Source organism: Lynx rufus, unplaced genomic scaffold, assembly GCF_022079265.1.
Source record: "Lynx rufus isolate CCGP_SWC_20201006 ecotype Redwood Valley unplaced genomic scaffold, mLynRuf1.p SCAF_2, whole genome shotgun sequence".
Taxonomy (NCBI): Eukaryota; Metazoa; Chordata; class Mammalia; order Carnivora; family Felidae; genus Lynx; species Lynx rufus.
The window spans coordinates 972,790-1,000,615 of NW_025814834.1; the positions used below are offsets into that span (position 1 = coordinate 972,790).

The 27,826-nt window shown below is 65.8% G+C and overlaps 1 protein-coding gene across 17 annotated transcripts in view; it reads left to right on the forward strand.

Annotated features, from left to right (window-relative positions):
• KIF1A (kinesin family member 1A) overlaps positions 1 to 27,826 on the forward strand; it is a 69,358-nt gene that overhangs the window by 41,167 nt on the left and 365 nt on the right. For 7 of the 17 annotated variants that reach the window (XM_047083844.1, XM_047083852.1, XM_047083846.1 and 4 more), the window contains 21 exons: positions 1,513 to 1,631; positions 3,660 to 3,745; positions 4,542 to 4,680; positions 4,857 to 5,028; positions 5,161 to 5,251; positions 6,634 to 6,752; positions 7,785 to 7,840; positions 8,001 to 8,109; positions 8,302 to 8,368; positions 8,468 to 8,552; positions 10,848 to 10,953; positions 20,759 to 20,873; positions 21,838 to 21,971; positions 22,952 to 23,013; positions 23,333 to 23,478; positions 23,743 to 23,943; positions 24,407 to 24,484; positions 25,029 to 25,153; positions 25,937 to 26,089; positions 26,649 to 26,841; positions 27,678 to 27,796. In XM_047083844.1, the coding sequence (XP_046939800.1) occupies positions 1,513 to 1,631; positions 3,660 to 3,745; positions 4,542 to 4,680; positions 4,857 to 5,028; positions 5,161 to 5,251; positions 6,634 to 6,752; positions 7,785 to 7,840; positions 8,001 to 8,109; positions 8,302 to 8,368; positions 8,468 to 8,552; positions 10,848 to 10,953; positions 20,759 to 20,873; positions 21,838 to 21,971; positions 22,952 to 23,013; positions 23,333 to 23,478; positions 23,743 to 23,943; positions 24,407 to 24,484; positions 25,029 to 25,153; positions 25,937 to 26,089; positions 26,649 to 26,841; positions 27,678 to 27,796 (2,475 nt within the window). Of the gene's footprint in view, positions 1 to 1,512; positions 1,632 to 3,659; positions 3,746 to 4,541; positions 4,681 to 4,856; positions 5,029 to 5,160; positions 5,252 to 6,633; positions 6,753 to 7,784; positions 7,841 to 8,000; positions 8,110 to 8,301; positions 8,369 to 8,467; positions 8,553 to 10,847; positions 10,954 to 13,342; positions 13,370 to 19,502; positions 19,527 to 20,758; positions 20,874 to 21,837; positions 21,972 to 22,951; positions 23,014 to 23,332; positions 23,479 to 23,742; positions 23,944 to 24,406; positions 24,485 to 25,028; positions 25,154 to 25,936; positions 26,090 to 26,648; positions 26,842 to 27,677; positions 27,797 to 27,826 lie in introns of all 17 variants that reach the window. The other 10 variants (XM_047083850.1, XM_047083855.1, XM_047083853.1 and 7 more) reach the window with 3 other exon arrangements.

Consider the following 27,826-nt stretch of genomic DNA (forward strand, 5'->3'; position numbering starts at 1 on the left):
TCTGGAATCAGGCCCCTGGGGCACAGCCCTTCCCCACGCCTGTGGTCACAGGGGCTCCTCCAGGAAATTAGGCATGGGGCGAGACCAAGGGGCTCAGCCTGGGTGGTGTCTGATCTCTAAGCAAGCTAAGAGGGGTCGGGGATGTGGTGATACCTCTCCTCCTCCTCCTCCCCCTCCTCGTCCTCCTCCTCGTTCTCTTCCTCCTCCCCCTCCTCTTCCCTGTCCTCCTCCTCGTTCTCCTCCCACTCCTCCCCCTCCTCCTCCTCCTCCCAGCTCAGCCCTGGGCCGTGCATCTGGGTGCCAGCACCCACACGGCCTTCAGACTGTGACCTTCCCTCCCCTCCCTCCCTCCCTCCCTCCCTCCCCCACTTCCCCTATTGCTCTCACTTCTGTCCCCACTGTGTTCTCCCCGGCTGAAGCCCTGGGACTCCCTTGCCCCATCTCTACACCTGCTCCCCCACACCTCCTGCCCATCCTCGCCCAAGCTCTCCCCCTCCCCTGGGATCCCCCACTGCCCCAAGATCCCCCCTGGAAGCCCGGGGCTATCAAAATCTGCACCTCCGAGCTGGGCCCAATGCCGGTCATGCCGGGAGGGAAGGGGAGGGCCGGGCGGGAGGCAGGTCCTGCGCCGATGTGTGAGCGGAGCTGCGGGTTCTCACCAGATGGGCCACGTGGGCCGCCTTCCCTGTGTCAGGTGTCCCCTCGGGACGGGTGCCCCCGACCAGGGAGGAATTTTGCTCCGCGTCAGCCTGCACACCTAGCTGCGTGGCACGGGTCTCCCAGAGTCCTCTCTGTCCGGGCGGCCCGTGCGACCTCTGCGCATTGGCCAGCTCCGGGAATTCGGTGGACACCTGGGTGACGTGGCCCCTCGCCGGCCTGGCCTGCCACTCGCTGGGTGTGCGGCAGAGCCGCTCGGGATGTGAAGGGCTCTGGGCGCCCTGGGGGTGGCGGTGCCCTGTGGGCCGGGGGTGCTGCCCCGTCGGCTGCCACTGTGCGCTCCCACCCGCCGTGTTCCCCCAAGGGTCCGAGAAGGAACCGAGAGCTGTGTTCCACCTTAGGAGCCCTCTGTGGGGCCCCGAGGTCAGGGGTCACTGGGAAAGAGGCGGGAGGCAGGGGGATGCCGGGCATCAGTGCCAGTGTGAGGTCCTAGCTCGGCGTGGCCGGGTCCCCAGGTCCTCCTCCTCCTTGAAGCAGGCTGAAACCTCCCTCCTCAGCTCTGATAGCGGGTATGGCCCCGCGGGCTCCGCCCCGTGCCAGCCCCGCTCCGCGCTTCCTCTCTGCCCGCCCTGCGCACGCCCTCCTCCTCCTGTGTCCTCCGCGGCCCGTGGATCCCCCCCCCCCCAGCCCCCGCCCAGCACAGCCCTGTGTCCGTCCCGCCTGCTCGCTGCCCTGGCTGCCTTGCGCCTCGCTCTGCTTTGCAGTGTTGTGTCGTGAGCCCGGGCCGTGCTGCCGCCAGCGCCGCTCCGCGCGCACGCTGGAGAGGCCCTGACCTCTGGCCTCTGCTTCCCCCAGGGCCTTCGTGTACCTGAGCAACCTGCTGTACCCCGTGCCCCTGGTGCACCGCGTGGCCGTCGTCAGCGAGAAGGGAGAGGTGAAGGGCTTCCTCCGCGTGGCCGTCCAGGCCACTTCAGGTGCGTGTGGGGCGGCCCGGGCGGAGGGCCCCGTGGGCACCACGCGGCGGCCCGAGCGCCACCGGCCGCCTCTGTGTCTCCGGCTCCCGGCCGGCACACGGGCTGCTGGCTCCAGGAGAAGCCTCTGCCGCCCAGCTCTGCGCTCCGGCCTTCCAGACGCTCCCGGGTCAGGTCGGCCGGGGTCCTAGGAGACTGTGCGGGCTGAGCCCAGGGCTGTCCGAACCCGCTCCGGTTCAGGGGCCCTCCTCCCTCCCATTAGACAGCCCCAGGTGGACCCAGAGACCGACCGGCTCCAGACCCCAGCCTGGTGCGGAGCGGCCGCTCCCCGGCGGCCTCTGAGCCCAGCACAGGCGTGCAGACTGCAGCCCGGACCGGGGCCACGACAGCCCTCAGAGCCTCTCTCCAGACTCCCCGGTGTGCCCCGCTTGCGGGCCCCGTGGCCTCCCTGGAGCTGACCTTTCTCCCCAGAGGGTGTGCACAACCCCCCTCACTGTGGGCCTGCAGAGGTGGACACCCTCTTGCCGCTGAGCCCTCCCCTCACCCCCCCGCCGGGGTCCCGGGACAGGAGAGCCACAGAATGCCTTTGAGTCTGGGTTTGCTTCCCTGTAAATGGCATCCCGTTTGAAGCTCCCTACCCAATAGGAGTGTCGAAAGATTGTTCCAGAACACAGACGTGGGTACGCTTAGCCACCAGAAAGCTGCAGGCCAGAGAGGGCCTAGTGTTCGTGCTCTGATGGCCGCTGCTCCCTTCTCTGCCCTCGGGCCCCCAGCCCCTCCACCGTGGCCTCCTTCTGTCTCCTCCCAGACTAGGTGGGGCTGGGCTGCTCCAGAATGCTCCAGCCACTGAAAGGGTCTCGAGTCACCCCACCCCACTTGAAGCCACTTCAGGCGGTTTTGGTTATACCTTTAGGATTCTTTTGTCAAATTCTCACTAGCCTGTAATTTCCAGATACTCTTTACAGCGCTTCCCAGTCATGTCACTGTGGTGCCGAGATCCCCCGGGGACCCTGAATGGGGGAAAGGACAGAGGACGGGGATTCTAGGGACGTCCAAGTGCCACAGTCATTCCTCAAGGGGGACCCTGTCTCTGTCATCTTGGAGGGGCTCTGTCCCCCTGAGCTCTTGGCCCTTTGTGACCAGAGGGAGCCCCGATGCAGCTGGTCCCACAGAGTGGCCTGCTTTATAGGCGGACGCTGTGTGTATTTGGGCCACACCTGACATTCCCTGTCTAGTGGCTACAATGGAGAAGGAGCCACTTGGAAAAGCTCCGGTGGTCACAGAAGTCACACCTGTCCTGCAAGTGTCAGCTTGCAGGACCCCTCAGCACCGAGTGGAGGGGCCGGCCCCGGGCCCTCGGGCAGCTGGGGTAGAGAGCACAGCAGGGTTTTGCCCCGCCCCCCTGGGGGCCCCAGAAGAGGAGGTCAGAGCCCCTGGATTATCTGAGAGGCCTCCCAGGGGGGTGGCTGGATTTGGGGTTGGGGAGGCTGACGGAAGCCAGGTCTGGGGGGTGTCCCTTGGGAAACAGTGGGAAGGCACAGGACGCCATGAAGGACGGCAAGTGGGGGGCGTGTGGGGAGCAGGCGTGGGAGCTGAGCAGGGGCTGCCTGGGGTCTGGGTGGATGACGGTGGAGTCGAGATCAGGAGGACCCCACGGAAGGGTCTTGCCCGGTACGGCTCTGCTGGTGCAGCCGAGTCTGGGGGAGGGCGGGGGTGGCCAGGACTCAGGGAGACGGGCAGTGGTCATAAGGCTGGTTCTGAAAACACGGAGCTGTGGCCCCATCAGAGGAGGCTGTGCTGAGGATGTGGCCCCGCCTGGGTCCTAGGACAGCACGGGCGGGCGACCGGTGTGCCTGGGACGCGTCCTCCTTGTTCTGGGGCTGCGGTGGGCGGCACTGGGGATCCCCCCGTGTGGGCCAGAGTCTGTTCCGGCTCCTGTGCCTTCCCCCCACCTGGCGACCCCGCCTGGCCCTGCCACTTCCCCCTGGGGCACGAGCTGGGCCCCGACCGTCTTCTCTGTCCCCATTTCAGCTGATGAAGAGGCCCCCGATTACGGCTCTGGCGTCCGACAGTCAGGAACCGCCAAAATCTCCTTTGATGACCAGCATTTCGAAAAGGTGCCGTGAAGGGTTTGGCCCGGCTGCCCAGCACGAACGCCGGGGGCAGCTGTGCAGCAGGCCCCGGGGCCTCCTGTGTTCCTTCCTCTCCTTCCAAGCCCCAGGCCTCGTGGCATGTCCCCCTGTCTCTCACTGTCTGACTTGCCCTGACCCACTGGGTCTGTCTCTGTCCTCGCCACGGCCTCTCCGGGGTCTGTATCTGCTTTCCCTGCCTGGGCCTCAGCTGCGGGCCGGGACACAGAGCAGGTGTGCACCCCCAGACGCCGAGATGCCTCCACCCCACCCCCCTTGTCCCCTCCTCGGGCTTGCTCTCCTGGATGCTGTTTCCACCAGCATCTTTGCTCTCCGCCAATATCCCACTGAGAGCTAGAGGGCCCCTCCTCACTGTCTCGACATCGGGTGCCGGGCTGCCCCCGGCCCGGTCCTCCCTCAGAGGAAAGTGCTTTCCACCTGGGCTCCCCTTTCTACTCTCAGGCCAGAGGGTGGAGGAGGGGGAGGGTCCTGCTCAGGGCCCCAGACCGGGCTTAGCTCACAGGCCGGGAGGCTCCTTCCCTCTCCTTCTTTGGCTCTTTCCTAACCTGCCCCCACCTGGCCACCCCGGCACCCCGCCTGAACTGCTCCCCCGCTTTCCCACTGCAGCCAACACAGGCCACGGCAGCCTAGGAGAGGCCGAGGGAGGTGGGCGCCCGTCTAGGCGGGGGCAGGTCTGCAACACGGGTCCACAAAGGCCCTGACCCGACTCCGGTGGCCTCACCTGGAGCCGGCTCCCCCTGACTCTGGCCCCCAACCCACTCAGTTCCAGTCCGAGTCCTGCCCCGTGGTGGGGATGTCCCGCTCCGGGACCTCGCAGGAGGAGCTGCGCATCGTGGAAGGTCAGGGCCAGGGTGCAGAGGCAGGGCCCTCGGCCGATGAAGTCAACAACAACACCTGCTCAGGTAGGTTGCCACACCTGCCCCGGGGCCTGGGGCTCTGGGACACGGCCCCCGCCCCGCTGTGGCCGGGGAGGCTGTGAGACCTTCCCACGAGAGGACACCGCGTGGGGTCCCCGCCTGACGCTGGGCTCTAGGCCTCTGGGGTGCTGCCACGTTGCTCTGCCCTCGGCCCCCTGCAGCCGTGCCTCCAGAAGGCCTCCTCCTAGACAGCCCTGAGAAAGCCGCCCTGGACGGGCCCCTGGACGCCGCCCTGGACCACCTGCGCTTGGGCAGCACCTTCACCTTCCGTGTGACAGTCCTGCAGGCGTCCAGCATCTCTGCCGAATACGCGGACATCTTCTGCCAGTTCAAGTGAGCCCCGCGCCCCCTGCTGGCTGAGGACCAGGGCGGGCGCCTAGCACCCCGGTGACCCCTGCCAGTCCCCGGGAACGGGTCCCCGTCCCGTCTCCTGCACCCCGCCGAGCATCTCCTTTAACTCTGCAGCTTCATCCATCGCCACGACGAGGCCTTCTCCACGGAGCCCCTCAAGAACACGGGGAGGGGCCCCCCGCTGGGCTTCTACCACGTCCAGAACGTACGTCCTGAGCGCCCCCGCCTCTGCCCCCCTCCCGGGTCTCTGGCTTTGCGGGGCCTCCCCGGAGCTGAGCCGAGCTGTGGTCACTCTCCGTCATACCGTCTCCCTGTCCTGAGCCCCAGCCGTGAGCTGGCGGTGCCCGGGTGTGAGGGCACGGGGCCTCTGGTGCCAGGCAGGGCCGTGGAGGCTGCTGCTGGACGGTCGGGGCCTCGGTGGGCTGCTACCTGGGGGTAGGGGCAACCCGGGGGGCAGATAGGAGCACGGGGAGGCCGGGGTGCCCCATGTGGCGCCGGCCTGCTGCCGGGGAAGAAGAGAGAGAGGCAGGGCACACAGAGGGCATCGGAGAGGTCAGCGAAGCTGCAGGTGGGGCACGTCCCAAGCTTGGCTGCGGGAAGAGCGGGACTCGGACTGGAGTGGCTCCGTGGGGCAGGAGAATGTGGCCAGCCAGCCGGGTAGCGGGGGGAGACGCGCTCCACTTGGCCATAAGGAATGCCGCCGGGGGGCAAGGCCTCGGGTGCCCGCCGAGGAGCGTGGATTTGACCCTGAGCGGTGCGGCCTGCGGGTGCGGGCTGTGTGGCCCAGGCAGTCACAGGCCCCGCACCCAGAAGGGCCCCACGGTCCGGCCCGTGCCGACGCTCAGGCAGCAAGGAGCTAGTGATTCTCAGCCAGCGAGGCCGGGCCAGGGGTGAGGGTGTGCAGCCTCCGCTCCTGGGCTCCGGGGCAAAGCCCGCGCCCTGGCGGCCTTGACAACCAAGTTACTGCCTCTCGGCCTTGGAGGCCGCAAGCCCGAGATGCAAGTGCGGGTCGGGTCGCTCCTTCAGTGACCGCGAGGGGGACTCCGTGCCGGGCCTCTCCTGGGCGGATAGATGCGGTCTTCTCTCTGTGTTCTCACACAGCCCTCCCTCCGTGCCTGTCTTTGTGTCCTCATTTCCCCCCTTCACGAGGACAGTCGTACTGGATTAGGGCCGCCCTGATGCCCTCGTTCTAACTTGGGGTTATCTCTCTGAAGAGTCGAGGTCCAGCCACAGGTCCTGGGCATTCAAGCTACAACATAGGAATTGGGGGAGGGGGGCACATAACTCTCAGGGAGTGGGCGAGGGCCCAGGAAGGCTCAGGCCAGGCCACGGACCTTCGTCCCCTTGCCAGCCCGGTGTTCTGAAAGGGCACTCTCGGGGGTCCGGCCTTCAGGGGCGTGATGGGAGGGGAGGCGGGGCAGGAAGGACCAGGTGAGGAGTGTCACCCCTTCGTGGGCAGAGGTCGGGCCCAGCCGCGGTGTCCAGTCTGGTTCTCCGCAGAGGCTGAGCGCTTACCTCTGCAACCTTCCTTCCCTCTCTTGACTGTGGCGCGGCCGCGGCCTCCTGCCTGCTCTCCTCATCCACCAGATCGCAGTGGAGGTGACCAAGTCCTTCATCGAGTACATTAAGAGCCAGCCCATCGTGTTCGAGGTCTTCGGCCATTACCAGCAGCACCCGTTCCCCCCGCTCTGCAAGGACGTGCTCAGGTCAGCAGCCCTGGGTCGGGGGGGCTAGGGGCCCCCCCTCCCAGACCTCATCCAGCCCCCGCAGGGCATGGGCCCTCTCCACCTCCCAGCCAGCGAAGCCGGCCTTGCCCCAGACAGGCCTGGTCGGGCGGCTACAGGACCCATGGGCCTCAGACGCCCATTTTCCCTGATGATGGGGCGGCTGGTTACCCAAGGTCAGCGGGACCCAGAGCAAGTCAGAGACATCCCTTCGGGGATGTTTCTTAAAGCAAGTTTCTTAAAGAGAACTGCCGTCTGGGCCCAGACCCCTGCGGGCATGGGCCATGTCCCCAGGCCAGGGAAGCGGGCGTTGGGCGGGAGGACGGCCCGGGTGGCCCACGGGGAGACGGCTCCTGCTGCCTGCTCACTACTCCACCGCCCGGCTGTCCCTTCCCCCGGAGTCCTCGGCCCCCAGACTGAGTGACGGAATATCTTTCCGTCTCCCTCATTCCACGTGACCTCTGGGGGACTCTGAGGGTAGGCCAGGGTGTCCCTTCTGTGGCCCCCACCCCCCACCTGGGCGCAGGGAGAACGGCACGTGGCTTCTGTGGTATGGGAGCCTCTGGCCACCTCTGCCCCCCTCTCAGCTGTCCTGGGGGACCCGGAGCTAAGTGGGGCGTCCCGGGTGGTAGAGGAAGAGAAAAGCCATGAGAGGTACTGGTTCCAGGGGGGTGGCCCCAGGAGCCTCGTCTGTCCTCGGGAGGGCCAGGGGAGGCTCTGTCCTGGAGGCCCCTGGATGGAGAACCAGCATTCTCGCCCCGTTCTCCTGGACTCGTGGGACCACCCAGGCAAGGTCTGGGGTCCCCAGGGGCCCTCCTTCCCCATCCAGGCTGCTGGAGGGCCTGAGCCCGGGGCCTTTCCTAGGCCCTGGGAGGCAGGGGTCAGGCGGAGGCTTGGAGCGGACCGTGCCGTGACCGCCCTCTGCCAGCCTCCTGCCCTTGGCTCCCTCTCCAGCTGGAGGGTCCCAGAGACGCCACCTGCAGCCGCCTCACAGAGGCTCTTCTTCCTCCACAGCCCCCTGAGGCCCTCACGCCGCCATTTCCCGAGGGTCATGCCGCTGTCCAAGCCAGGTAGACGGAGCCCTCCTGAGTCCACCCCCGGGGGAGGGAGGTGCCCACGCTACCCTGGACGCGTTCCCCGCCCCGGGCCTCCTTCCTGAGCGTGCCCCCAGGACGTGGCAGGTCAGGTCTCCCATCAGTGGCTGCCTCTCTCTCTCCCGTCCTCCCCCAGTGCCTGCCACCAAGCTCAGCACCCTCGCGCGGCCCTGCCCGGGGCCCTGTCACTGCAAGTACGACGTGCTGGTCTACTTCGAGATCTGTGAGCTGGAGGCCAACGGCGAGTGAGTCCCAGCGCCTGCCGGGGTCGGCAGGGCTCCAGGTGGTGCACGGGGGCACTCTGGGCTCCGGGCCGGACCGCCTCACCTCCGCCAGAAGGCGGGGCTGCTTTCCCTGCCGTGGCCCTTCGGCTCCTCGGGCGGGGGCCGCGTGTGTCTGCGGGGCGGGGCCTTGCCTCACGCATCTCTCTCTTCTAGTTACATTCCTGCGGTGGTGGACCACCGCGGCGGGATGCCGTGCATGGGCACCTTCCTGCTCCACCAGGTGCGGAGCGCTCCCCGGCCCTGCCCGCCTCGTGTCCCTGCCCCGCCCCATGTGACCCCCAGACCATCTGACCGTGTCCTCTCTCCTGGTGCCTGGCAGGGTATCCAGAGACGGATAACCGTGACACTGCTGCACGAGACGGGCAGCCACATCCGCTGGAAGGAAGTCCGAGAGCTTGTCGTGGGTGAGTGAGGCGGGTGGGGGCTGCCTTGGGGGCTGGGGCTGGGCCGCTGGGAGCAACGGGGCCCCACCCTCTCCGCCCCCCACCGTCCCGGCCAGGCGGCTGACTGCTAACCACAGCTCTGCCCCTGATGCCGTGTGACTCTGGCTAAGTCGCTTAACCTCTCTGTGCCTCTCTGAAGAGCCTAGGAAAGGAAAGCTCGGACTAGGGTGATGATTCCAAATTTCTATGCAATCACCGTGTCAGCTCACCAGGGCTGCCGTGACACAGCACCACAGACTGGCAGCTTAAACAGCAGAAAACGATCCTCCCGTAGACCTGGGGGCCTGAGTCTGAGGGTGTCAGCAGGTGGCCATGCCCCCTCTGAAGCCCGTAGGGGAGAGCCCTTCCTGGAGGTTGGTGGGGAATGTCTGTCCCTCTTCGGCTTGGGGACCCGCCGGCTTTAATGCTTCAACTTCACGTGGCCTCTTCCTATAGAAGAAGCTACATTCAGGCCTGCTTCCTCCATTGTGACCCCATCTCAACTGATTATATCTGCCGAGACGCTGTCACCAAATAAAGTCACGTTCTGAGGTCCTGCAGGTTAGGACTTCAACACAACCGTTTTGGGGGGAGTACACAGTTCAACTCCTGGCGGTCACCACGGCTCTTAGACGGTTTTCTTCCATGACCTCATGCTGTGAACTCTTTGGTCTACTAGAAGAGTTTCTTGGCCGAGCTATAGACTTTGTCCAGTTTTCATTCAAGGACATGGACACCTGTCCGCCCCTGCCCTTCCTGGATTGATGGATCCCTCTGGAAACCCCATCCTGGGCATTTCTGTGGCCAGAAGGGCAGCAGCTGCAGGGTGCCGTCCCTGGGGCTTGGAGAGGGGGTTCCAAGGGTGCAGGAGCGGGGACATGACCATGAGACCCATCGTGCTATGCCCGAAAGCGCAGAGCTGTGGACAAGGAGGTTCTGGGGACCCAGGACAGATGCTTTCGTTTTAGACATCTCGTATCTTTTTTCACTCACACGGTGAAAGGCTGGAGCAGGCGAGCCAATCCTCATCTCAGATGTCGTTTAGGGCCGGCGTGGACAGTGAATCGACTTAAAGAGTTAGCAGACACCCGGCCAGCGCGTGGACCGGATGCAGGCAGGAGTGTGTGTCCCGTGTGTGGGCAGAGAAGGGGAGCTGGTGAAAGGATCTGGGGAGATGCCGGTGTGAACGCCAAGGCCCCCGCTCCACGTTGGGGTGTTTGGGCTGTGCCTCTCTGGGCTTCATAAACCACACGGACCGGCGAGCGGGCTGGGAGCGAATGGGCTCCGGGGCGTCGCTCTTGCAGGCGGAGCACCTGGCCATGCTCGGAAGGGGCAGAGAACCTCTGCGGAAGCACGCGCTCCAGGGGCCGAGCAGGGATGAGGCTGGCACTGTGGCGAGCTTTCTTCCGGCAGCCGAGCCGTGGGGCACTCCACCTCCAGCCACGGGGGCACGTGCTGGAGAGCACTTCTCGGGGAGCCCACACCTGCCTTCTCCCAGAGCCCAACAGTTGCAAGAAGGTTCCAGGAAGTGGGGCCAGCAGCTGCCGCGTGTACAGACACAGAATCCTGGCCGGGTCCCGGGCTCTGCCTCACCTCTGTGTGGGGGGCGGCACACAGGGCTTAAGGAGAAAATGTAGTGCGTGTGTGTCCCCTGAAGAAACAGAGTATTCAACCTAATGCTACCAGGGCAGGAAATTACTAACGGGGTCGCCAGCGGGATTCCTGACTCGCAGCGGCTAGGACCACCACCCCAGTGTGGGCGGCTTAGAGGCTTCTGTTGGAAATGTGCCCTGCAGGGAGAGATCTGTGGCCCAGATGGTGTCCTCCCTCCCTCCCTCCATCCCTCCGTTCCTTCCTTCCTTCCTTCCTTCCTTCCTTCCTTCCTTCCTTCCTTCCTTTCTCTCTCTTTCTTTCTTTCTTTCTTGAAGGGAAAATCTCTCCTTACCTTGCTAAGATTTTCTTTTCCAACGAGAGCCTGTACATTCTAGGCCGAGTGTTTAGAATCTATCAGTTGGGTGCAAGAGAGACAGACCTTGAGAGTGTCTAAGCTGAAAAACTCCAATTACGGGAGGAACGACGGTGGAGTGATCCACAGGGTGCTCAAGCCTGGGCTGGTAGCAGACCTTGCCATGGGCTCCCTGTCCGGCGCTCTTGTGGGCACGTGGGGAACCCGCTCCCTGATGCGGTGTCACGGTTCCGGAGCCCTCGCCCAGGCAGGGACCCAGCACCCCCTTCCGTTATCCTGAGAGGTGACTGAGCCCATGGCCTTTCCCGTAGGTCGGATTCGAAACACACCAGAAACTGACGAGTCCCTGATCGACCCCAACATCTTGTCTCTCAACATCCTCTCCTCCGGCTACATCCACCCGGCCCAGGACGACCGGTGAGTCCCCTTGGGGTGACAATGGGTTCTGTTCCCAGCTCCCTGGAGACAGGGTCCAGGTCAAGACCCAGGGCGTGCCCTCAGCCGACCTGGCTTTGTAGGGTCCGGTACGTGTCCAGCCCCGAAACTTTTGGGCCTTCCTTTCCGACACCTCTGGAACAGGTGCGGGACGGGCAGGCTCGTGGCCTCCACGTCCTTTGGTGTGTTTGTCTACACGTTGTCCCATCACTGGCTCTCGCATTCGTCCGGCCCGTCCATTCGGTCACCTGGTGGAGGGGCAGCGGGACTCGGGGGTTGGTGAGCTGGGTTCTCTCCTCAGGAGTTTTGGGGGGGCAACACGGGGTGGTGCGCAGACAGGCGGTCCTGAATCTCCCTGACCACACTGCTGTGGGTGAGTCTGGGGCTCTGGCCGGGGTCCCTCGGGCTGGGGGTCCTGGATCCGCCAGGCACCATTTGGCACGCGCTCCTTGTCGCTGGGCTATTCCTTTGCGAGCTTGTGGTTAATGGCCAAGACTCAGCAGCCCGGGCAGCCCCAGCCCCGCCACATCTGGGACAATGGTCGGGGTATGCAAGCCCCCAGGGACACCCTTAGCAGCCCCCGACAAGCCAGCCTTGTTGAGGCTTGCCAGAGGCGAGGGGGCGGGAGGTGAGGGGTGGTATCTGAGGACTGACGGGGCGGGGGGCGGGGGGAGGGCAGCTCCTAACTGCTGAGAGCTGCCCTGTTGGTGGGGACGTGGGCTTGGCTGTGTCTGAGATGCTGCTTTCTAGGGACTTGGGGGAAGGATGAGGTGTTCCAGAGTGCTGGATGGCTGCTGCGGAGGGCTAGACCTGGCCCAGAGGCAGAAGCTGAGAGTTGACCCTTGGAGTTCACACTCTGGGTGTCCTCACGGGTTCCTGTGACAGCGTCTGCAGGAAAAACTTTGAGGGCTTGGTGTGCTCAGAGGGGACAGGGGACCCCACACTTGGAATGAAGGCTGGGGTCCGTAAACATAAAAGGACCTGAGGGAGTCGTCCTGTCCTGACTCCCAGGTCCAGACGGAGCCTGGGTTCATCATGGACGCCCCAAGGAGTGGGCTGTAAGGGAAGCACCCTCAGTGTGGGCAGTTGGGGGGCCAGGAGTCCGAGACCCCCAGAGGGGCAGCTGTGACTCGTTCTAGCCCTGCCCAGGAGCCTCCCAGAAGAAACTCCGCTGCCCTCACGTCCAGGGGAGGGAGGAGTGGGATGCAGAGTGCCGAGGGGGTTCTCATGATGTGCAGGCTGGGGGGCCCCTCTGAGGCCGTGAGAATGTGTCAGAGGAGGCCTGATCCCCAGCCACACGGGGCTGCCTGCAGGGATGTGGGGACCGGGACCCCAGAGGGGAGGGTGCCCCGGGACCGCCTGTGCCATTGGGGAGGGGTCTGTCTGCCATGCTGAGTGACCTCAGCATCCCCCTGGCCTCTGACCCTTCCTTTGCCCAGGCAACTTCTAGCTTTGGGGGCAGAAATGGAGTGGGGGCAAAACCAAGCGAGTGGGGGTGGGTATGTTCCCCCTGGGCCTCCCTCCCTGCACGGTCTCTCGACACTGAGGACCGTGTTTCTGGGCCTTTCCATTGTCCAGCCAGCCTGGCCGAGGGGCCCTTGGCTCTGGGCTACGTCCCGGGGTAGCTTAGGAGGCTGTGGCTCCCGGCTGGACCTCGGGTCAGCAGGGCTGTAGCTAAATAGGTCCACCCCTGTCCCTAGAGGCCCGAGGACCCGTCACTGATGGGGCTTTGGTTCCGCTTCCTGGGAGCTGTGGCAAGTGAGGCTGGCCTCGGGGCAGCTCTGGGGTCCACTGGCCCTGTGTCTTAGGTCAAGGCCCTGGTCCAAGGGTAGAGGAAGGCCCGTCCACGGGGCAGGACCATAGACCTTGCCAGAGCTGCTTGGGCTTCAGGCTTGGCTCCTGCCCACGCCAGTATAGCCCCAGGACTGCTCTGACCCCCCAGCTTTGCCCCCAGCAAAGTCCTGGGGACCCTCCTCACCTGGCGGCCCAAGGCAGGTGCCATCCCGAGGCTCCGCTGGCCAAGCCAGCAGGCCCCTTCCCGAGAATCTTCCTCTTCCCCAACCCTGGCTGATGTCCTCAGAGCCCTGTGATGGGCCGCTTGGGTGCGCCCTGCTCCCCCTGGAGACGCTGGGGCTCAGAGACCCCAGGCCCGGCTTGGGCCGAGGGGCTCGGGCTGTCCTCATGCTTTGCCACGACCTCGGCCTCCTCCGCTGCAAGGCCCCACGCTTTGCTCAGAGCGGGCCTGTCGCCGCAGACGGCTGCTCTCCCGCTGCCCCTCCCCTCGCTGCCGCTGCCCTGCCGCCCCGCTGCCCGCTGTCCCGCCGCCCTGCCCCGCCGCCCTCACTAACCTGTGATTGTTTGTGTTTTGCAGGCAGTTTCTTGATTCGGACATGCCTAGGTATCATTTGTGCCCCCTTGGTTTTATTCCAGCCTCTCTCCTTCCCCAGACCCGCAGCCCTGACTTTTAATTTCGGCTTTTTGATCCCTTCTACACTCGCTCCCCTTTCCCTCCTGTTTCTCCGTTTTCTTTCGTTTTCTTTCCTCGGAATACCTTTTTGATTTTCTCTGTTGCTTCCTCTTCCCACCCCCTCCCTCCCTCTTGGCTGAGCTCCTTCCCGTACTCTTGATTTTGGCTGCATCCGTAGTTTCCCGCCCGCCCCTCCGTAGACACTGGCTGGCCTCCTGCTCCTCCCATCCCTGAGCCTTGCCCGCCCCGCGCTGACCCACCCCTGCCGGAGCAGGAGCCGGTGCCCCCCCCCCCCCCCGCATGCAGGCTGGCCGCACCAGCCCCACTCCCTGCAAGGTGAAAGAGAAAAGGGGGAGGAGGGGCCGGCGCTGGGCCCGGGACGGGAGGGCAGACGGGTACCGGCCCTGCAAGGGACCTCTGCACCATACCCTCCGCTGCTGGGCGGTTGCCCGGCCAGGCTGGCCACCACACACCCTGTTTGCAAGTAGGTGGGCGGTGAAGTTGGGAAGGGCCCAGTAGGTCTCGGGACTCTCCTGGGTGGCCCCAGGTCCAAACCCCCCGGAGGCAGGGGTTCCCGGGCAGGGGATGCCCTCTCTGAGTTGAGTGGGGCCCCTGGCAGTGCCCACCGGGTGCAAGGGTCAGTGAGGCCTTGGGCACGGACAGCCTCAGAGTTCCTAATCAGGACCGTCCCTGAGACCCAAGTCTGTTCTGGGCAGAGGGTCAAGGTCGTCTCCCTCCGGGTCCTGTGGATTGTGGTCAGAGCTCCGTGGTGGCGGTCTCGCAGGACAGCCGTTTTGAAAGGCAAAGTGAGCGGTTGGAAGTCTTCCGGCAAACGTTTGAGCCTTGAGGCTGCATGGTAGCTTGAGCCGGGTAGGGGTGGTGCCTGCTCCTCTTCTGGAAGGAGCCCCAGGGTGGGGCAGGGGGCGCGGCAGGACTGAGTCATGGCCGTGAGGGTCACTGTGAGTGTGACCCGGGCACTTGGAGCCTAGGCCCCAGGGAGGGCGGCAGGCTGTGGTCCCGCCGGTGTGACCCTCGGGGCGCACTCGAACATCGCACCTGTTGGATGAACCCATCTTTTCCAGAGCCTTCTGCGGGCCTTCTGGGGACCCTGTCAGGGGAGAACTAGGGTGGCAGTGGCTGCCCCAGAAAAGGGGGCACGGCCGTGCAGGCCGGAAGGGACCTGTCTCTCTGGGCCATGCGCTGGAGGAGGTCGGGCGGGGAGCCGGGCTGGTTAAGGCCGTGTGGCTGCTCTCAGAAGGCTCTGGGCTGGGAGCCCCTGGCTCGGGTTCCTCCCCTGGGCGGGACCCAAGTTACGGGCTGTTTCCTTGACGAGTGGAGACCTCCAGGCCGGTCGGTGTGAGGGCTCGAGGGGGCGTGACTGTTTTGTCCACGTTTGAGCTGCCACAGTCAGTGCAGTAGGATAGAGGGGTGCTTGCCGGTCCTCAACCCGCCCCCCAGACACAGACCTTCCAGAAGGTTCTGGGGAGAGATAATGCCCCGTGGCCAGGGGGAGGTGTGGCACCAGGAAAGGGAACCAGTTTTCCTTTCCGGCAGGGCTTTCTTTGTTAGCCCCCCAGCGTCATGAGGCCCTCACCCCTGCACCTGAGCGGGGAGCACAGTCCCCCCAGTCCCAGAAGAGGGCTCACTGGCCCCAGTGGGCTTGGCCTGTAAGAGGAGGCCTAGGGCACTGAGAGCGAAATGGGGGTCAGAGCCCCAAGACTCGGACTTGCGCCTTCCCCGCGGGGCCCGGCCCTACGGGGCAGGGAGCCACCGTGGTGGCGGGACCGGGGACTGGCGCGACCGTGGGAGGTGGCGGAGGGAGGGTCTTGTCCCACGTGTGCGGCGTAGGGCGGGGACCCGGGACAGCCTGGCAGTGCCCTCCTCTGGCCGAGTGAGTGTGGACAGGTGGCAGAGCCTTCGGGAACCTTGTTCTCCTTCCCCCTTAGAAAGGGGATAATTTCGCCCCTGCCTGAATGGCCGTGACACACACGGGCTGCGACGTGAAGCTCTGGGCAGGGCGGCTTGCACACAGCTTTGCACCTGTGGGTCTCCTGCTTGTCACCCGTCACCTGTCACCCTCGTCACCTCGTCCCTCACCCCTGACCGCTTACCCCTCACCCCGCATCCCCTCACCCCTCACCGTCATCCCCTCACCCCTCACCCCTGACCACTAACACTCACCCTTCATCCCCTCATCCACTCACCCCCTCACCCCTCACCCCTCGCCCCGACCACTTATCTCTCACCGTCTTCCCTCACCTCTCAACCCCTCACCCCCTCACACCACACCCCCCACCCCTGACCACTTATCTCTCACCCTTCATCCCTTCACTCCTCAGCCGTCACCCCCAACCACTTACCCCTCACCCCTCATCCCCTCACCCCTCACCCCCTCACCCCTCACCCCTGACCACTTATCCCTCACCCCTCATCCCCTCACCTCCTCTCCCCCCACCCTTCACGCCTCACCCCCAACCACTTATCCCCTCACCTCCTCACCTCCTCACCTCCTACACTCTTATCCCCTCACCCATCATCCCCTCACCCCTCAGCCTTATCTGCTCGCCCCTCACCCTCTTATCCTCTCACTCCTTCATCTCCTTACCTCCTCACTCCTTACCCTCTTATTCCCTCACCTCCTCACCCTTCACCCTCTCATCGCCTCATCCCTTACTCCCTCACCCCTCACCATTTATCCTCTCACCCCTTCATCCCTTCACTTCCTCGCCCCTCACTCTCCTATCTCCTCACCCCTCACCTCTTATCCCCTCACCCCCTGCCTTCATCCTTTCATCCCTTTACCCCCCACCCCCTCACCTCCCCACTTCCTCGTCCCCTCGGTCCCTTAATCCTCTCATTTCTCCTTTTCCTTCTGGTCCAAGGACCCTCGCACGGCACGGTGGGTGAGGCCGCTAAGCCTTATATGTGTCGCGTCAGGTGCAGCAGAATCCCCAAGGCTGGGGTTGAAGCCCGTTGCCCTGCTCCTAGCTGTGTGACCGTGCTGGGGTCACGCTCCTCACCGGACACGAGGGCTGTCCCGGCTGCAGTCCGGGGGGCTCCGTCCTGGAAGTCTGCCTGTCAGTTCGCCTTCCCCAGGGCCACTCTTGAGAGTAATTCTCTTCTAGAAACGGACTTCCTAGAGCGTTAGGAGTTTCTTGTTGAAAATTTGAGCATGGGTTTAATTTTCAGATTCTCAACAAACCCGTTCACGTCAGGATGCCCACCTGGCCTGCCCACTAACCTGCCACAGCTGAGACACTGAGACACTTGTCACAAGCGCCAGGTGCAAGTCACAACACGGTTGTCTAGATGTCTAAATAGGCCACGTGCAGCCGGCATGCGAGAGTCCCATCGGGAATGCCCAGGCCTGTGTGCTGGGAGCCCCGACCTCCCGATTACCCTACCCTGGCAGTCCGGCCCCACCTGAGCCCCAGGGGACACGCGCGGGGGCGCACAGCCCGTCGGGTTAGGCAGGGCAGGGCAGACGTGGGGGCTCCCGTGTCACAATCCGAGGGGAGATGAGACACCTGCCCCTGTCCTGGCCGGTGTAGCCGCTGAAACTTTCTGAGCAAGAGTCGACACGGACAAAACGTTGTAGAGCGTGTGACGTTTTCTCTGTCGACAAACTTTTTAAGTGAGTTTTTGGTTTTCCCCACGTGGGTCCTCCCTTGTTTGAGCATCAAGCTCCACGTCCCGGCACTCAATTGGGGGTGGTCCCGTTTCTGGGCCCCTGCGGCCCCACTCTCGTGCGTGGCTAGAGGAGAGCCGGCCGAGCGACCTCCCAGCCTGGGACCCCGCCCCACCCGGCTTGAGCTGCTCTGTGTTGAGACAGCGCTGGAGGCTGCTGGACCGGACCAGGGATGTCTCAGAGGAGGGGGCGCCTCGATCCCGAGCCCCGCAGTCGGCTGCGGAAGGATCTGTGCAGGGCGGCATTTTCCTTCCAGAGGGAGGGCCCCGTGGGAACCCCTAGGGCTCTGCCGTGGGCCGAGCCTCGCCCTGCCCGCTGCTCTTTCTACACAAGGGTGGCCCGGAGAAGGGCTGAGGACTGGGGCCGTGGGTGGGACCTCACTGGAGGAGGGACACGTGCTCTGGCCTGTTTCCCCAAATGGGCTGGATCCCGAGGGCCCGCGGGCTGGTGGGGTGGGCCAAGCCCAAGGGGAGGCGCCGGAGTGGGCTCAGGGGCTCCACTCACGAGGTGGCCGCATCCCAGTGTTTCGGCCTCGGTGGGTCAGTGGGTTGGGGGTGGGGCCTGAGAACCCGCACTGCTAACAGCGCAGCGTCCCGAGTGGCGCTGCCGCTTCGGGTCCGGGGACCCCACGTCCGGGCTGCACGGTTCCCCCAGGAGTTGTATCTGAGGGACTGGCTGGGTGTCGGGTGGGGCAGAGTGAGGGGTGCCGTGGGGAATGGGGCTCTCTTCTGGGGGTGACCTGATGCCCAGAGAGATCTCCAGAGTCGTGCGCCTGTTCACAAGTGGGGGTCCGGCATGGTACCCACGGCCTCCCATGGCATCCTGGCTCACTACGGCTCCCTCTCTGGCTCTCTGGGTCTTGGTTTCCTGCTTCCTGATCAAAGGGGGCACCAATCAGCGGTTCCCATGCTGCGTCCTGGAGGCTTGGTGTCCTACGTGGCTGTCTAGCTCCCACATCGGGGGGGCCACCGCCCTCTGCACCCCAAGCACACCTGCCCTCATCTGGGCGGGACCTCCCTCTGCAGAGGCTCCAGGGGCTCGGGAGTGTTGTTGGGGACCCTTCCTGCCTGGGGCTCCGGGGTCTGGCACCCACGGCTGGCTGGGGGCTGACCAGTGGTTTGGAGCCAGCTATGGGCAGCAGCTTGGCTATGCCAGGTCAGACCCTGGCCATCTTGGCACCTGGGGAACGGTGCGGTGAAAGGTGCCACCCTAGGCTGTGGACGTGGGCCCAAGAGGGTCCCCACCCCCCGTCACCTCATACGTGAGACCCACAGGTCCAGGTGTTCGGAGGGATTCTTGGTCGCTGGAGTCTCATCAGGGCGAAAGCCTGACGGAGGGCCTCCCGGCCAAGGGCACCTTCGAGCGGCCTCGGCAAGCCTTGTTGGAGGTGTGCAGTCTCTCCGTGAGGCTCCGGCCAGTCCTGGCACGGCCCGCCTGGTCCTGGGGCGAGGCCGCTGGCTGAGCCCTGGGTCTCTGGCTGGCCAGACCGGGCTGGCTCTGGTTCCTCTGGAGTGTCCCGCCCGAGGCTGAGGGGCTCCGGACGAGGCGGGGACCCAGCTCCTGATGCCCGAGCAGGAGCCTGCCCTGGGAGGGGCACCCAGAGAGTGCACGCTGTCCCCGTGCTGGTCCCCGATCTCGGGCCAGCGGTGGGGGCAGGCTGGGTCCACACTTGCGGCGGAACGGAAGCCGGCGGTGTTCTTTAGCGACTCTTGAGGCAGGTGGACAGAGGGGACCGCACCGAGCTGAGGCCGTGGGCCAAGCTGGAGGGTTTGGGGCTGGCTGGCCCACTTGGGCGGGGGCCCCAGGCTAGCCGTCCCCGGTGTGTCATCGGGGCCTCTAGGAGGCGAGGACTAAGGATGATGACCCCCGGGCCCCGCCCTCGGCACCTCGTCCTGGCTCGTTCAGCCCGCAGCACGTCTCCGTGGGGCCCCAGTGCCTGCCGGTGGTCCGTCCAGGAAGCAGGGTACAGAGATGTCTGGCAAAGGCCTGGGGTCGGGTGGCCGTGCGGGAGCATTCGGAGGCCGGGGGTCCGGAGGGCGTTTGGGCCAGTCTGCCGTGGACCACCGGCCGTGCCTGCGGGCCTGCGGCGTCTGGGGGCCCCCGGGACCGAGGGTGTCCCTTTAGGTCTTGGTCACGGGTCCACGGGTACCCGCCTGGTCCTGCTGGGGTGGGCCCAAAGCTCTCAGCGCAGACGCGGGGGGCCGGGGTCGGAGAGGGCCCCGCCCGGCGCCCCGTGAGGCGCCTCGGCGGCCGGCGGGACAGCACACACACCCGCTCACTGTCGGTTAGCTTGTACCCGGCCGTGTGACCATGCTCGTTCTGACTTGTCCATCTCTTCTGTGTGTACGTGTGTGTCCTGGCTGCCTCCACCTTTAGCGTTTCGTTCGGAAATGACACTAGGTACAGCTCACTTTTCTCTTCCGCGCTGGCTTGGTCCGTCCCTCTTCCGCTTTTCAGTCCCCTTTCTCCTGCGACGTCTCCCCTGCGCTCTCTGCCAGTTCTCCGGTCACCCCGCTGTCCTCACGTCTCTTCCCCTGGGTCTTTGTCCTCGGTGACGTGTGTGTGACAGCGGCCCTGCCCCGTCCCACTGCTTCGCCCCGCGCCCCTGAGCGTGTCACGGGGAGCCCGTCCGCGCCCCGGCGTGGCCTCGCTCCTCCTGGCCGCCCTCCGCGCCCCTGGGCCGGGCCGGCTCCTCGTGGGGCGGGGGGGGGGGGGGGGGGGCCCGGTGGGGCCAGGGCGTGAGCCGCTGCCCGCGGTCTGTGTCTTTGAGGATGCTTGGATGGAAACGGGGCAAGGCTGGGGGCTGAGTGGCCACACTGTGGACTGAGGCAAATTCACCACCTCAGATAGGATCCTCGAATGCCCACCCGGCCTCGGACAAGAGTTTAGGAGCTCTGCCGGGTGGTTGAAAACAGGAGCTATCCTCTGATAGGAAACCCTGCCCCGGAGCGGAGGCCGCTGAAGAGTGTGATGTCCCGCCTCCCAGGGGCGGCTTAGGCTGCCCTCAGAGGGGCCACGGGCCTCCGGCTCTGCTCACAATCTTTCTGGGTTCGAGATGGGGACAGGGAGCAGGGCCCACCACCTGCTCTGTGCTAAATCGAGAGGAGCCTGGCCGCGGGGGGCGGGGGCGAGGCCATCTGCCCTGGGCCACCCCGCTTCCACTCCAAGTGTCCTCCCCCAAGGGAGGAGATGGGCCACACAAGGTTTTGGCAAACCTGGGCAGGTCGGGACCTCCTTACTCAGACGGGGCAGGAAGGGGCGGCCCCCTTCTGCCCTCTCCGCGTCTCTCACCCCTGTCTGCCCCCACCTCCCCTCCTCTCCCTCCCTCTTTCCCTTTGTTGCTGTGTCCCAGCCCGCTTGCCTCCTGCCCTCCTTTCCCTGCCCCCTCTGCCCCCGCCTCAGCGTCTGCGCTGCGGCTGCCCCGTCCGTCCATCTGTCCGTCCTCAGGGGAGTCCCCCACCCAGCCCGGTCCCCAGTAAGGAGGAACCTACTGTTCTCCTCGACCCGCCGCCCGGGCTTCCTGACCGGTGGCCCATAGGTCTCTCTGTCTGTGTCTGTCCGTCTGCATGTCCCCAGCCCACAAGCGCGGCCCGTGTGCTGCCACATTTGACCTTGTCTCTGCTTCCTTCCAGGACCTTTTACCAGTTTGAGGCCGCGTGGGACAGCTCCATGCACAACTCTCTGCTGCTGAACCGGGTCACCCCGTACCGAGAGAAAATCTACATGACCCTCTCGGCTTACATTGAGGTGAGAAATCTGTGCCAAGGGTGCACCCCCAAATCGCTGCCCCCCAAGTCTGAGATGCTTGCCAAGGGGCAGTGGGGGCCCTGGGTAGCCCCGGACAGAGGACTTGTCAAGTTCTTATTCAATCCACGTACTTCTAATGGCGCCGTTCCCCCTCCCAGCACTATGTTCAGTGTGGCTTTGACCTCGGGGTTGCGGGAGGCCTGCGTCCATGTTCCGGGCAGCCTGAACCAAGAGCCTGCCCAGCCCCGTCCCCAGGGTCTTGTGCTGTGCCTTCCCTGCCAAGCGCAGCGGGTGGCCCGGAGCATGGGCGTTGCCGGCTGGGTGCAACAGCGGGGACCTAGCAGCCCGGAGGGTGGCAGCTGGTGGCACGGTGGCACTCCACCTCCCCTCCCAGCCCAATTGCTCCGGCTGTGGGAAGGGAGCGTCCCGACTGCCTCTCGGGGTGGCGGTTTGCTGGGGAAGCACTGGCTGGGCCCTGCCGCCGTGAGTCCCGGCCCACAGCGGCCCTGCCGGCACCTGCCGTTGAGCTGCAGGAAAACAAGAGAAGCAGCGGTGTGAGAAACGGCGTGTCAGGGCCCCGGGAAGTCATCTAGAGTTAAAATGTGGGTGGGAAGCCAGGATCTGGTTTGATCTTCACAGGTGTTTTTGGGAGCGTGTTGCCCCATCCCGTGGCAAGGTGGCGGGGGCCTGACAGGGTGAGGCCTGTGTCTGGGACCTTCGGGGTCCCCGGCACCAACGCCAGCCCTCTGCGGCCCAGGGAGGCGGGGCCCTGGCTCTCTCCCGGAAGTCTCCTGGGGGGGGTGGTGCAGGGAGCTCGCACCTGGGTGGGGGGCCAGGGCAGAGACCCAGGAAGGTCTGGGGCTGTCGGTCAGTGGCTTGTGCGCCCCGGGAGGTTAGAAGGGGGCCTGGGGCCCGGGTGCCGCGGGGTGCTCCTGCGCCTGAGCCCCCCTGCCCCCCACTGCAGATGGAGAACTGCACCCAGCCAGCCGTCATCACCAAGGACTTCTGCATGGTCTTCTACTCTCGGGATGCCAAGCTGCCCGCCTCGCGCTCCATCCGCAACCTGTTTGGCAGCGGGAGCCTGCGGGCCTCGGAGAGGTGAGCCTGCCCTCGGGGGATGGCCCGGGGGTCTGCTGTCCGGCACTCTGGCCCCGGTGAGGACAGACCGGACTCTGCACGGGGAGCGGCTGGCGTGTCTGGCAGAGGCTCGAGTGACACGCCGGCTTCAGGCGGGCCCAGACCAGAAGGCAGACTGGCCGCTGTCCCAGCCAGTCCCCTGCATTCAGAGCCTTTCACCTGCCCCTGATGTTGGGGTCAGTGGAGGCCATGGGACACAGATGGCACATTGAGGGGTGTGAGAGAGCCCGAGTCTGCCCACAGGCATGCAGGAGAAGGCCTGGGGGGTTTGCCCTTCGGCCCTCCTGTGGGTGGTCCTGGGCCTGCTTCCCCGTAGGACCTCAGGGCCGTGCCATCAGGCCTGGGGCTGCGACTGGAGAGAGGGCATTCTGGACAGGGCCTCTTGCCATTGGAGGCTGGCAGTGCCCGAGGGAGGAGAGTGTCAGGCCCAGGCCCAGCCGTCCCTTCTTGCTCTCTGACCTGTCCCTGCATTCCTGGGGCGGGGAGGGGTGGTGAACGAGAGTGTCACGGCAGTGAGGAGAGACCAGCAGGCCACCTGTGCTCACCTTCGGTGAGGCTCCCCACACTGTCTCGTGGACCCCAGTGTGCGGGACACCTGGGTACAGCCAGGAGGACAGAGTCTGGGGCTCAGGACTTAGTGGCCTTGGGCTGGCTGTAACCCGGCCACGCAGGGTCACCTAGCGAGCACGGGATACCGCCTGCGAGCCTGGCTCCCCCCTGTGCAAAGGTTCGTGGCGCGCACTTGGCGAAATTGTGGTCCCTGGCAAGAGGGGGCCCAGAGGGGTCTGGGAAGGGGACCGCCCACGCGTGGCTGCAGCTCAGGGCCCCCGCGGCCCCGCGCAGGGCCACCCGGCATGGGCTGTCAGCAGGACCGGTGCCAGCTTCGCATTTGATCGGCCCTGGCCATGCCCGGTGCCCACCCGCCTCCCCTCTCCCCGCAGCAACCGCGTGACAGGCGTGTACGAGCTCAGCCTGTGCCATGTGGCCGATGCCGGCAGCCCAGGTAGGCGCCTGGGGGGGGGGAGCACTTGGTTAGGAGCCAGGGTTCCCCGGGGTCCATCAGCTAAGCTGCCGTTTTGGGGGGCCCTCACTTTCGAGACTCACGTGCTCACCTTTGCACTTCGGGAGTTGTTCTGAGAGGCCGGAGGACCGTGAGGGGAGAGGCAGCGCCGGGGGCGAGCCCAGCGGCCGCCGTGCTGGATGACTTCCTGTGGCTGAGGCTTTCCCGGGGGGCCGGCCTCCCTCCGTGGACAAGTCCCCACGGGGGGCCCAAGGCCTGGCGCCAGGGCGCGGATGTGGCCAGACCGTCGCCCCCTTTCCAGGGATGCAGCGGCGGCGGAGGCGCGTGCTCGATACGTCTGTGGCCTACGTCCGCGGCGAGGAGAACCTGGCGGGCTGGAGGCCCCGGAGCGACAGCCTCATCCTGGACCACCAGTGGGAGCTGGAGAAGCTGAGTCTCCTGCAGGAGGTGCGCTTGTGCTCATCGGGTGCGGACTGCGGGCCGCAGGGTGCACGGGCGGCGGGGTGGGGGGGCTCGAGTGTCCATCAGTTCCACCCCCCGCCGACCCCGGGGCGGTCGCACACCTGCGGGGGGAGGGCAGCTCGCTGGCTGCTTCGAAGGGCGGCTGCGGGGCTGGGGCTCAAGGCCGAGTGCCGGCAGTGCCCCAGGGAAACAGCGGGGTCGTGGGTCCGGGCGCCCCCGGGGCTGAGCTGCGCTCCGGCTCTCGTGCAGGTGGAGAAGACCAGGCACTACCTGCTGCTGCGGGAGAAGCTGGAGACCACGCAGCGGCCCGGCCCCGAGGCGCCGTCCCCCGCCTCCAGCGAGGACTCCGGCTCCCACGGCCCGTCCGGCCCCTCGTCCCCACTCTCGGCCGAGGGCCGGCCGTCCCCCCTGGAGGCTCCCAACGAGAGACAGCGGGAGCTGGCCGTCAAGGTGGCTCAGGCAGCGCTGCTGTGACCCCGGCCCCTCTGGGGGTGACTCAGCCCTGTCCCGTCAGAGCAGGAGCCGGGAGAACGAGGGGTCCCGGGAGTCCCCTCGCCTACCCCTCACCCACCCACGCTGGAATTTGTCAGCCTTTTACAGTTTCCTCCCCCAAGCAGTGACCTGCTTTCTTGAATACCTATGCTGACGGGGAGCTTACCCCCTCTGCCCGGAGCTGGCTCTTTCTGCCGCTTGACGGGCCGCGGGGAAGGCCTCTTAGACTGTGGGCAGCGCTGCCCACCCCCCGTCTTTGCCCTCGGCCCCCAGCCTGCTCTGAGAGGCTTCCCCGGGTCAGCCGTCACCTCGGAGGGTGGAGGTGCCTGGGCCCCCGGACAGTCACCCACGTCAGGGGCCGTGCCTGGGGCGGAGCCGGGTCCGGGGGCCTCCTGACTCCGGGCATTTGTTCCTCTAACAGTGCTTACGCCTCCTCACGCACACGTTCAACCGAGAGTACACCCACAGCCACGTGTGCGTCAGCGCCAGCGAGAGCAAGGTGGGCAGAGAGGGGCCACCCCCAGGTCATCACGGGGCTGTTGTCACCAAGAAGAACTCACAGTCATATCCAGAGAAGGAAATAAGGGTTTTCTTAGAAACATACTGTCATAGCCAAGGGCCCCGTCTCCCTGTGCCTGGGGTGTGTGGAGCACAGGGGCCTCCCGGCCTGGCCCTCACCCAGCTGCCTCTGTCCTGGGCTGGTCAGGCCCCGTCCCTGTGGCCATCCTTCCCCTACCAGGGGACGGATCCCGGTCCCCAGAGCTAGTGTGGTCCCTGTGCTGCCCCACCCCCCTTGATTCGGGACCTGCCGTGCGCAGTCTCTGCTCAGTCTGCGGCCCATCGCCGGTCGTCACCTTTGACGTGTGTAGGGGCGTGTAGGGGCTAGGGGCAGGTCGAGGGGGGCTGGGAAGAGGGTCTGGCCTGCAGTTGGAATGGGGGTGCCCCAAATGGAGGTAAAAGGTGAGCAGAGGCATAGGAATTAGCCACTGCAGGGGTGTCCCCACTCTGCAAGCCCCCCGCCAAAGGCCCACTGTCCTCCACAGCTCTCCGAGATGTCTGTCACCCTGCTTCGGGACCCATCCATGTCCCCTCTGGGGGCAGCCACGCTCACACCCTCCTCCACCTGCCCCTCTCTGGTGGAGGGGCGGTACGGAGCAGCCGATCTGAGGTGAGTGAGCTCCGGGCTCCGGGAGCAGCTTCCAGTGCTGAGAACCGACCGATGACCTCGGCCGTGACTCAGGCGCACAGTGCGGGGAACGTGGAGCGCGCGTGGCCGGGCACGAGGGACGGCCACAGGCATCTAGGGCAGGGCCAGCTGGAAGGGATCTGCCCCGCGCCCTGCCCTGGCTGGCACGGCCCCCACCCATCTCCGGTTGTGTTACTTTTCCGAGGCCAGTTTCTGCTGAAGGGTAGATTTAAAATGCACCGGGGACGAAAACCGGGAACGGATCAAACCGGCACAAAAGCCAAACCCTTTTCGGGGGAAAGTGCTCGTACAATAGTCAGTAGGAAAACCGGCAACAAAGTAGCTTGGAGACCCACGGGCCTGCCGTCGTGCTGATGGCTGGTGTCTGCTCAGCTTTACCAGCACCTCTTACGCCCGGTCCCTTAGACTTTAAATCCCTCAAGGCATCCACGTTTTCTTCTTAAAATAAAAAGGCATCCAGCCCTCCGGGCCTCATCTGAGACGGGCCTGTGCTCAGCTGGGGAGCTGAAGAGACAGGGGGCCGCTTTCACAGGGGCGGGGACCGGAAAGTGCCAGGAGAAGGGCGGTGGGTCTTGCGGCCACGCCGGACCCTCCCCGAGCTCCAGCTGTGGCTGCGGCCGGGCAGACCCTGGGAGGTGCCCGTGGGCCCGGCTGGGTGTAGGAGGAAGCCCGGTCCCACGTGGCTCCCCGGCCCAGCGGGCACTCTCCCTGCAGGGGTGCAGAGGCTTCACTTTGCTTCCCCAGGACCCCGCAGCCCTGCTCCCGGCCGGCCAGCCCAGAACCTGAGCCTGTGCCCGAGGCAGATTCGAAGAAGCTTCCATCCCCTGCTCGGGCCGTGGAGGCGGACAAAGAGCCCCCGCGCCTGCTGGTTCCTGACATCCAGGAGATCCGGGTCAGGTGTGTGGGGGGTGCCCTGCCCCAAACCGGGGCTCTTCTAAAACCACCCGGCCAGCTCTGTCCCTGACCCAGGCCCCGGGGACAGCGCCACACTAGGGAGGCAGGCAGGCAGGCCACCCCTGACCTGGGGCAGGAGCAGAGAAGGAGCAGACAGCAAAAGGGCAGGAGGGGGCCGGGGACCTCGCGGGCACCTCTGCAGAAAGATGGTTTAATGCATCTGCGAGTTATCAGTTTGGCCTCTGTGCCAGATGCCTGCCTGGCCCTTGTGGCCCAAGAACGCCACCCTCCGCAGGTTGTGGTCACGGAACCCCATGTGACAGCGAAGGCGGCTGCAGCTTTTTTTTTAAAGTTTCTCCTTCTCACAGCTGGAGAAACTGAGGCCCAGAAATAGGTTGGTGGTTCTGGTCTCCGATCTCCCAGGTTGGGGTTCTACCGGGTACCCCATAGCCCCTGAGCCCCGGCCGGTACCGCCACGGGCCTGGTGGAGGGTGGTGGGCCCCACTGTGAGACCCCCACTGACCGCCAGGAGCACATGAGCCAGCGGGCGTCCCTCCTGCAGCCCCATCGTCTCCAAGAAGGGCTACCTGCACTTCCTGGAGCCACACACAGCCGGCTGGGCCAAGCGCTTCGTGGTGGTACGGCGGCCGTATGCCTACATGTACAACAGTGACAAGGACTCTGTGGAGAGGTTCGTGCTCAACCTGTCCACCGCCCAGGTGGAGTACAGCGAGGACCAGCAGGCCATGCTCAAGGTACAGCCTTGGAAATGGGATGGGCGGGTCCCGGGTTGGCCAAGGCCCGGCGAACCCCCGGCAGGGCCGCGGGAGGTGGGAGCCGGGCCCCGTCCCCCGTAGGCCCGTTTTCTACTCGCTGCCAGACCGAGGTCCCCACGTCCTGTCTCTCACAGGGTCCCCCTTCGGCTCTCCCGCGGGGCACCTAGTCCTGGTGACGGCCCGCCATGGCTGTGGTCCACAGATGGGGCGAGCACTGACCCACTCCCCAGGGACACCCTGGGTCGGGGGCTCTGAGCCCCACGGGGCCGGCCGTGTCGTGGGCCTGGGAACACGGCCTTCCTGTCCCCTGGCTTTGCCCTGCCCCTCTCCGAGCCAGCAGTGACCCTGGCTTTGCCAGACTCCTACAGCACCCGCTGGCCGATTTCTGACGCCCTGTGGTGGGGGGTGGGCACGAACTCGGCGTGCCGCCCACACCTGCCCCACCCAGGGCTCAGGCTCAGCAGGAGAGGCCGGCACGGCAGCAGAGTCAGAATCGCAGGGGAAGGAACCTCGGCCCGGGAGGGGTAGACGCATCCCAGGGGACCACGCGGAGCAGGCCACAAGGGAGCCCTGGGGCAGGAGAAGACACGGGGTGTCCCCACCGCAGAGCCTTCCGCGAGGGGGCCGCCCCCGTGTGGGTCAGACCGGGCCGTGTGCACTGCGGTTGTCTCCTGCGGGTTCTTCTTTCCTGCCCCCTCACCCCTGGGATGTCCCGGTGGCGCCCCTCCCCTGCCCCCACCCATGCCCCGCGGTGACCACCGCGTGCCAACCTGGCGGAGGCCTCGCGCCGTCTCACGGCAGCCCTGCCTTTGCAGACACCCAACACGTTTGCCGTGTGCACGGAGCACCGCGGCATCCTGCTGCAGGCCAACAGCGACAAGGACATGCACGACTGGCTGTACGCATTCAACCCCCTCCTGGCCGGGACCATACGGTACGCGGCTGCCCCTGCAGGTGGCGGGAG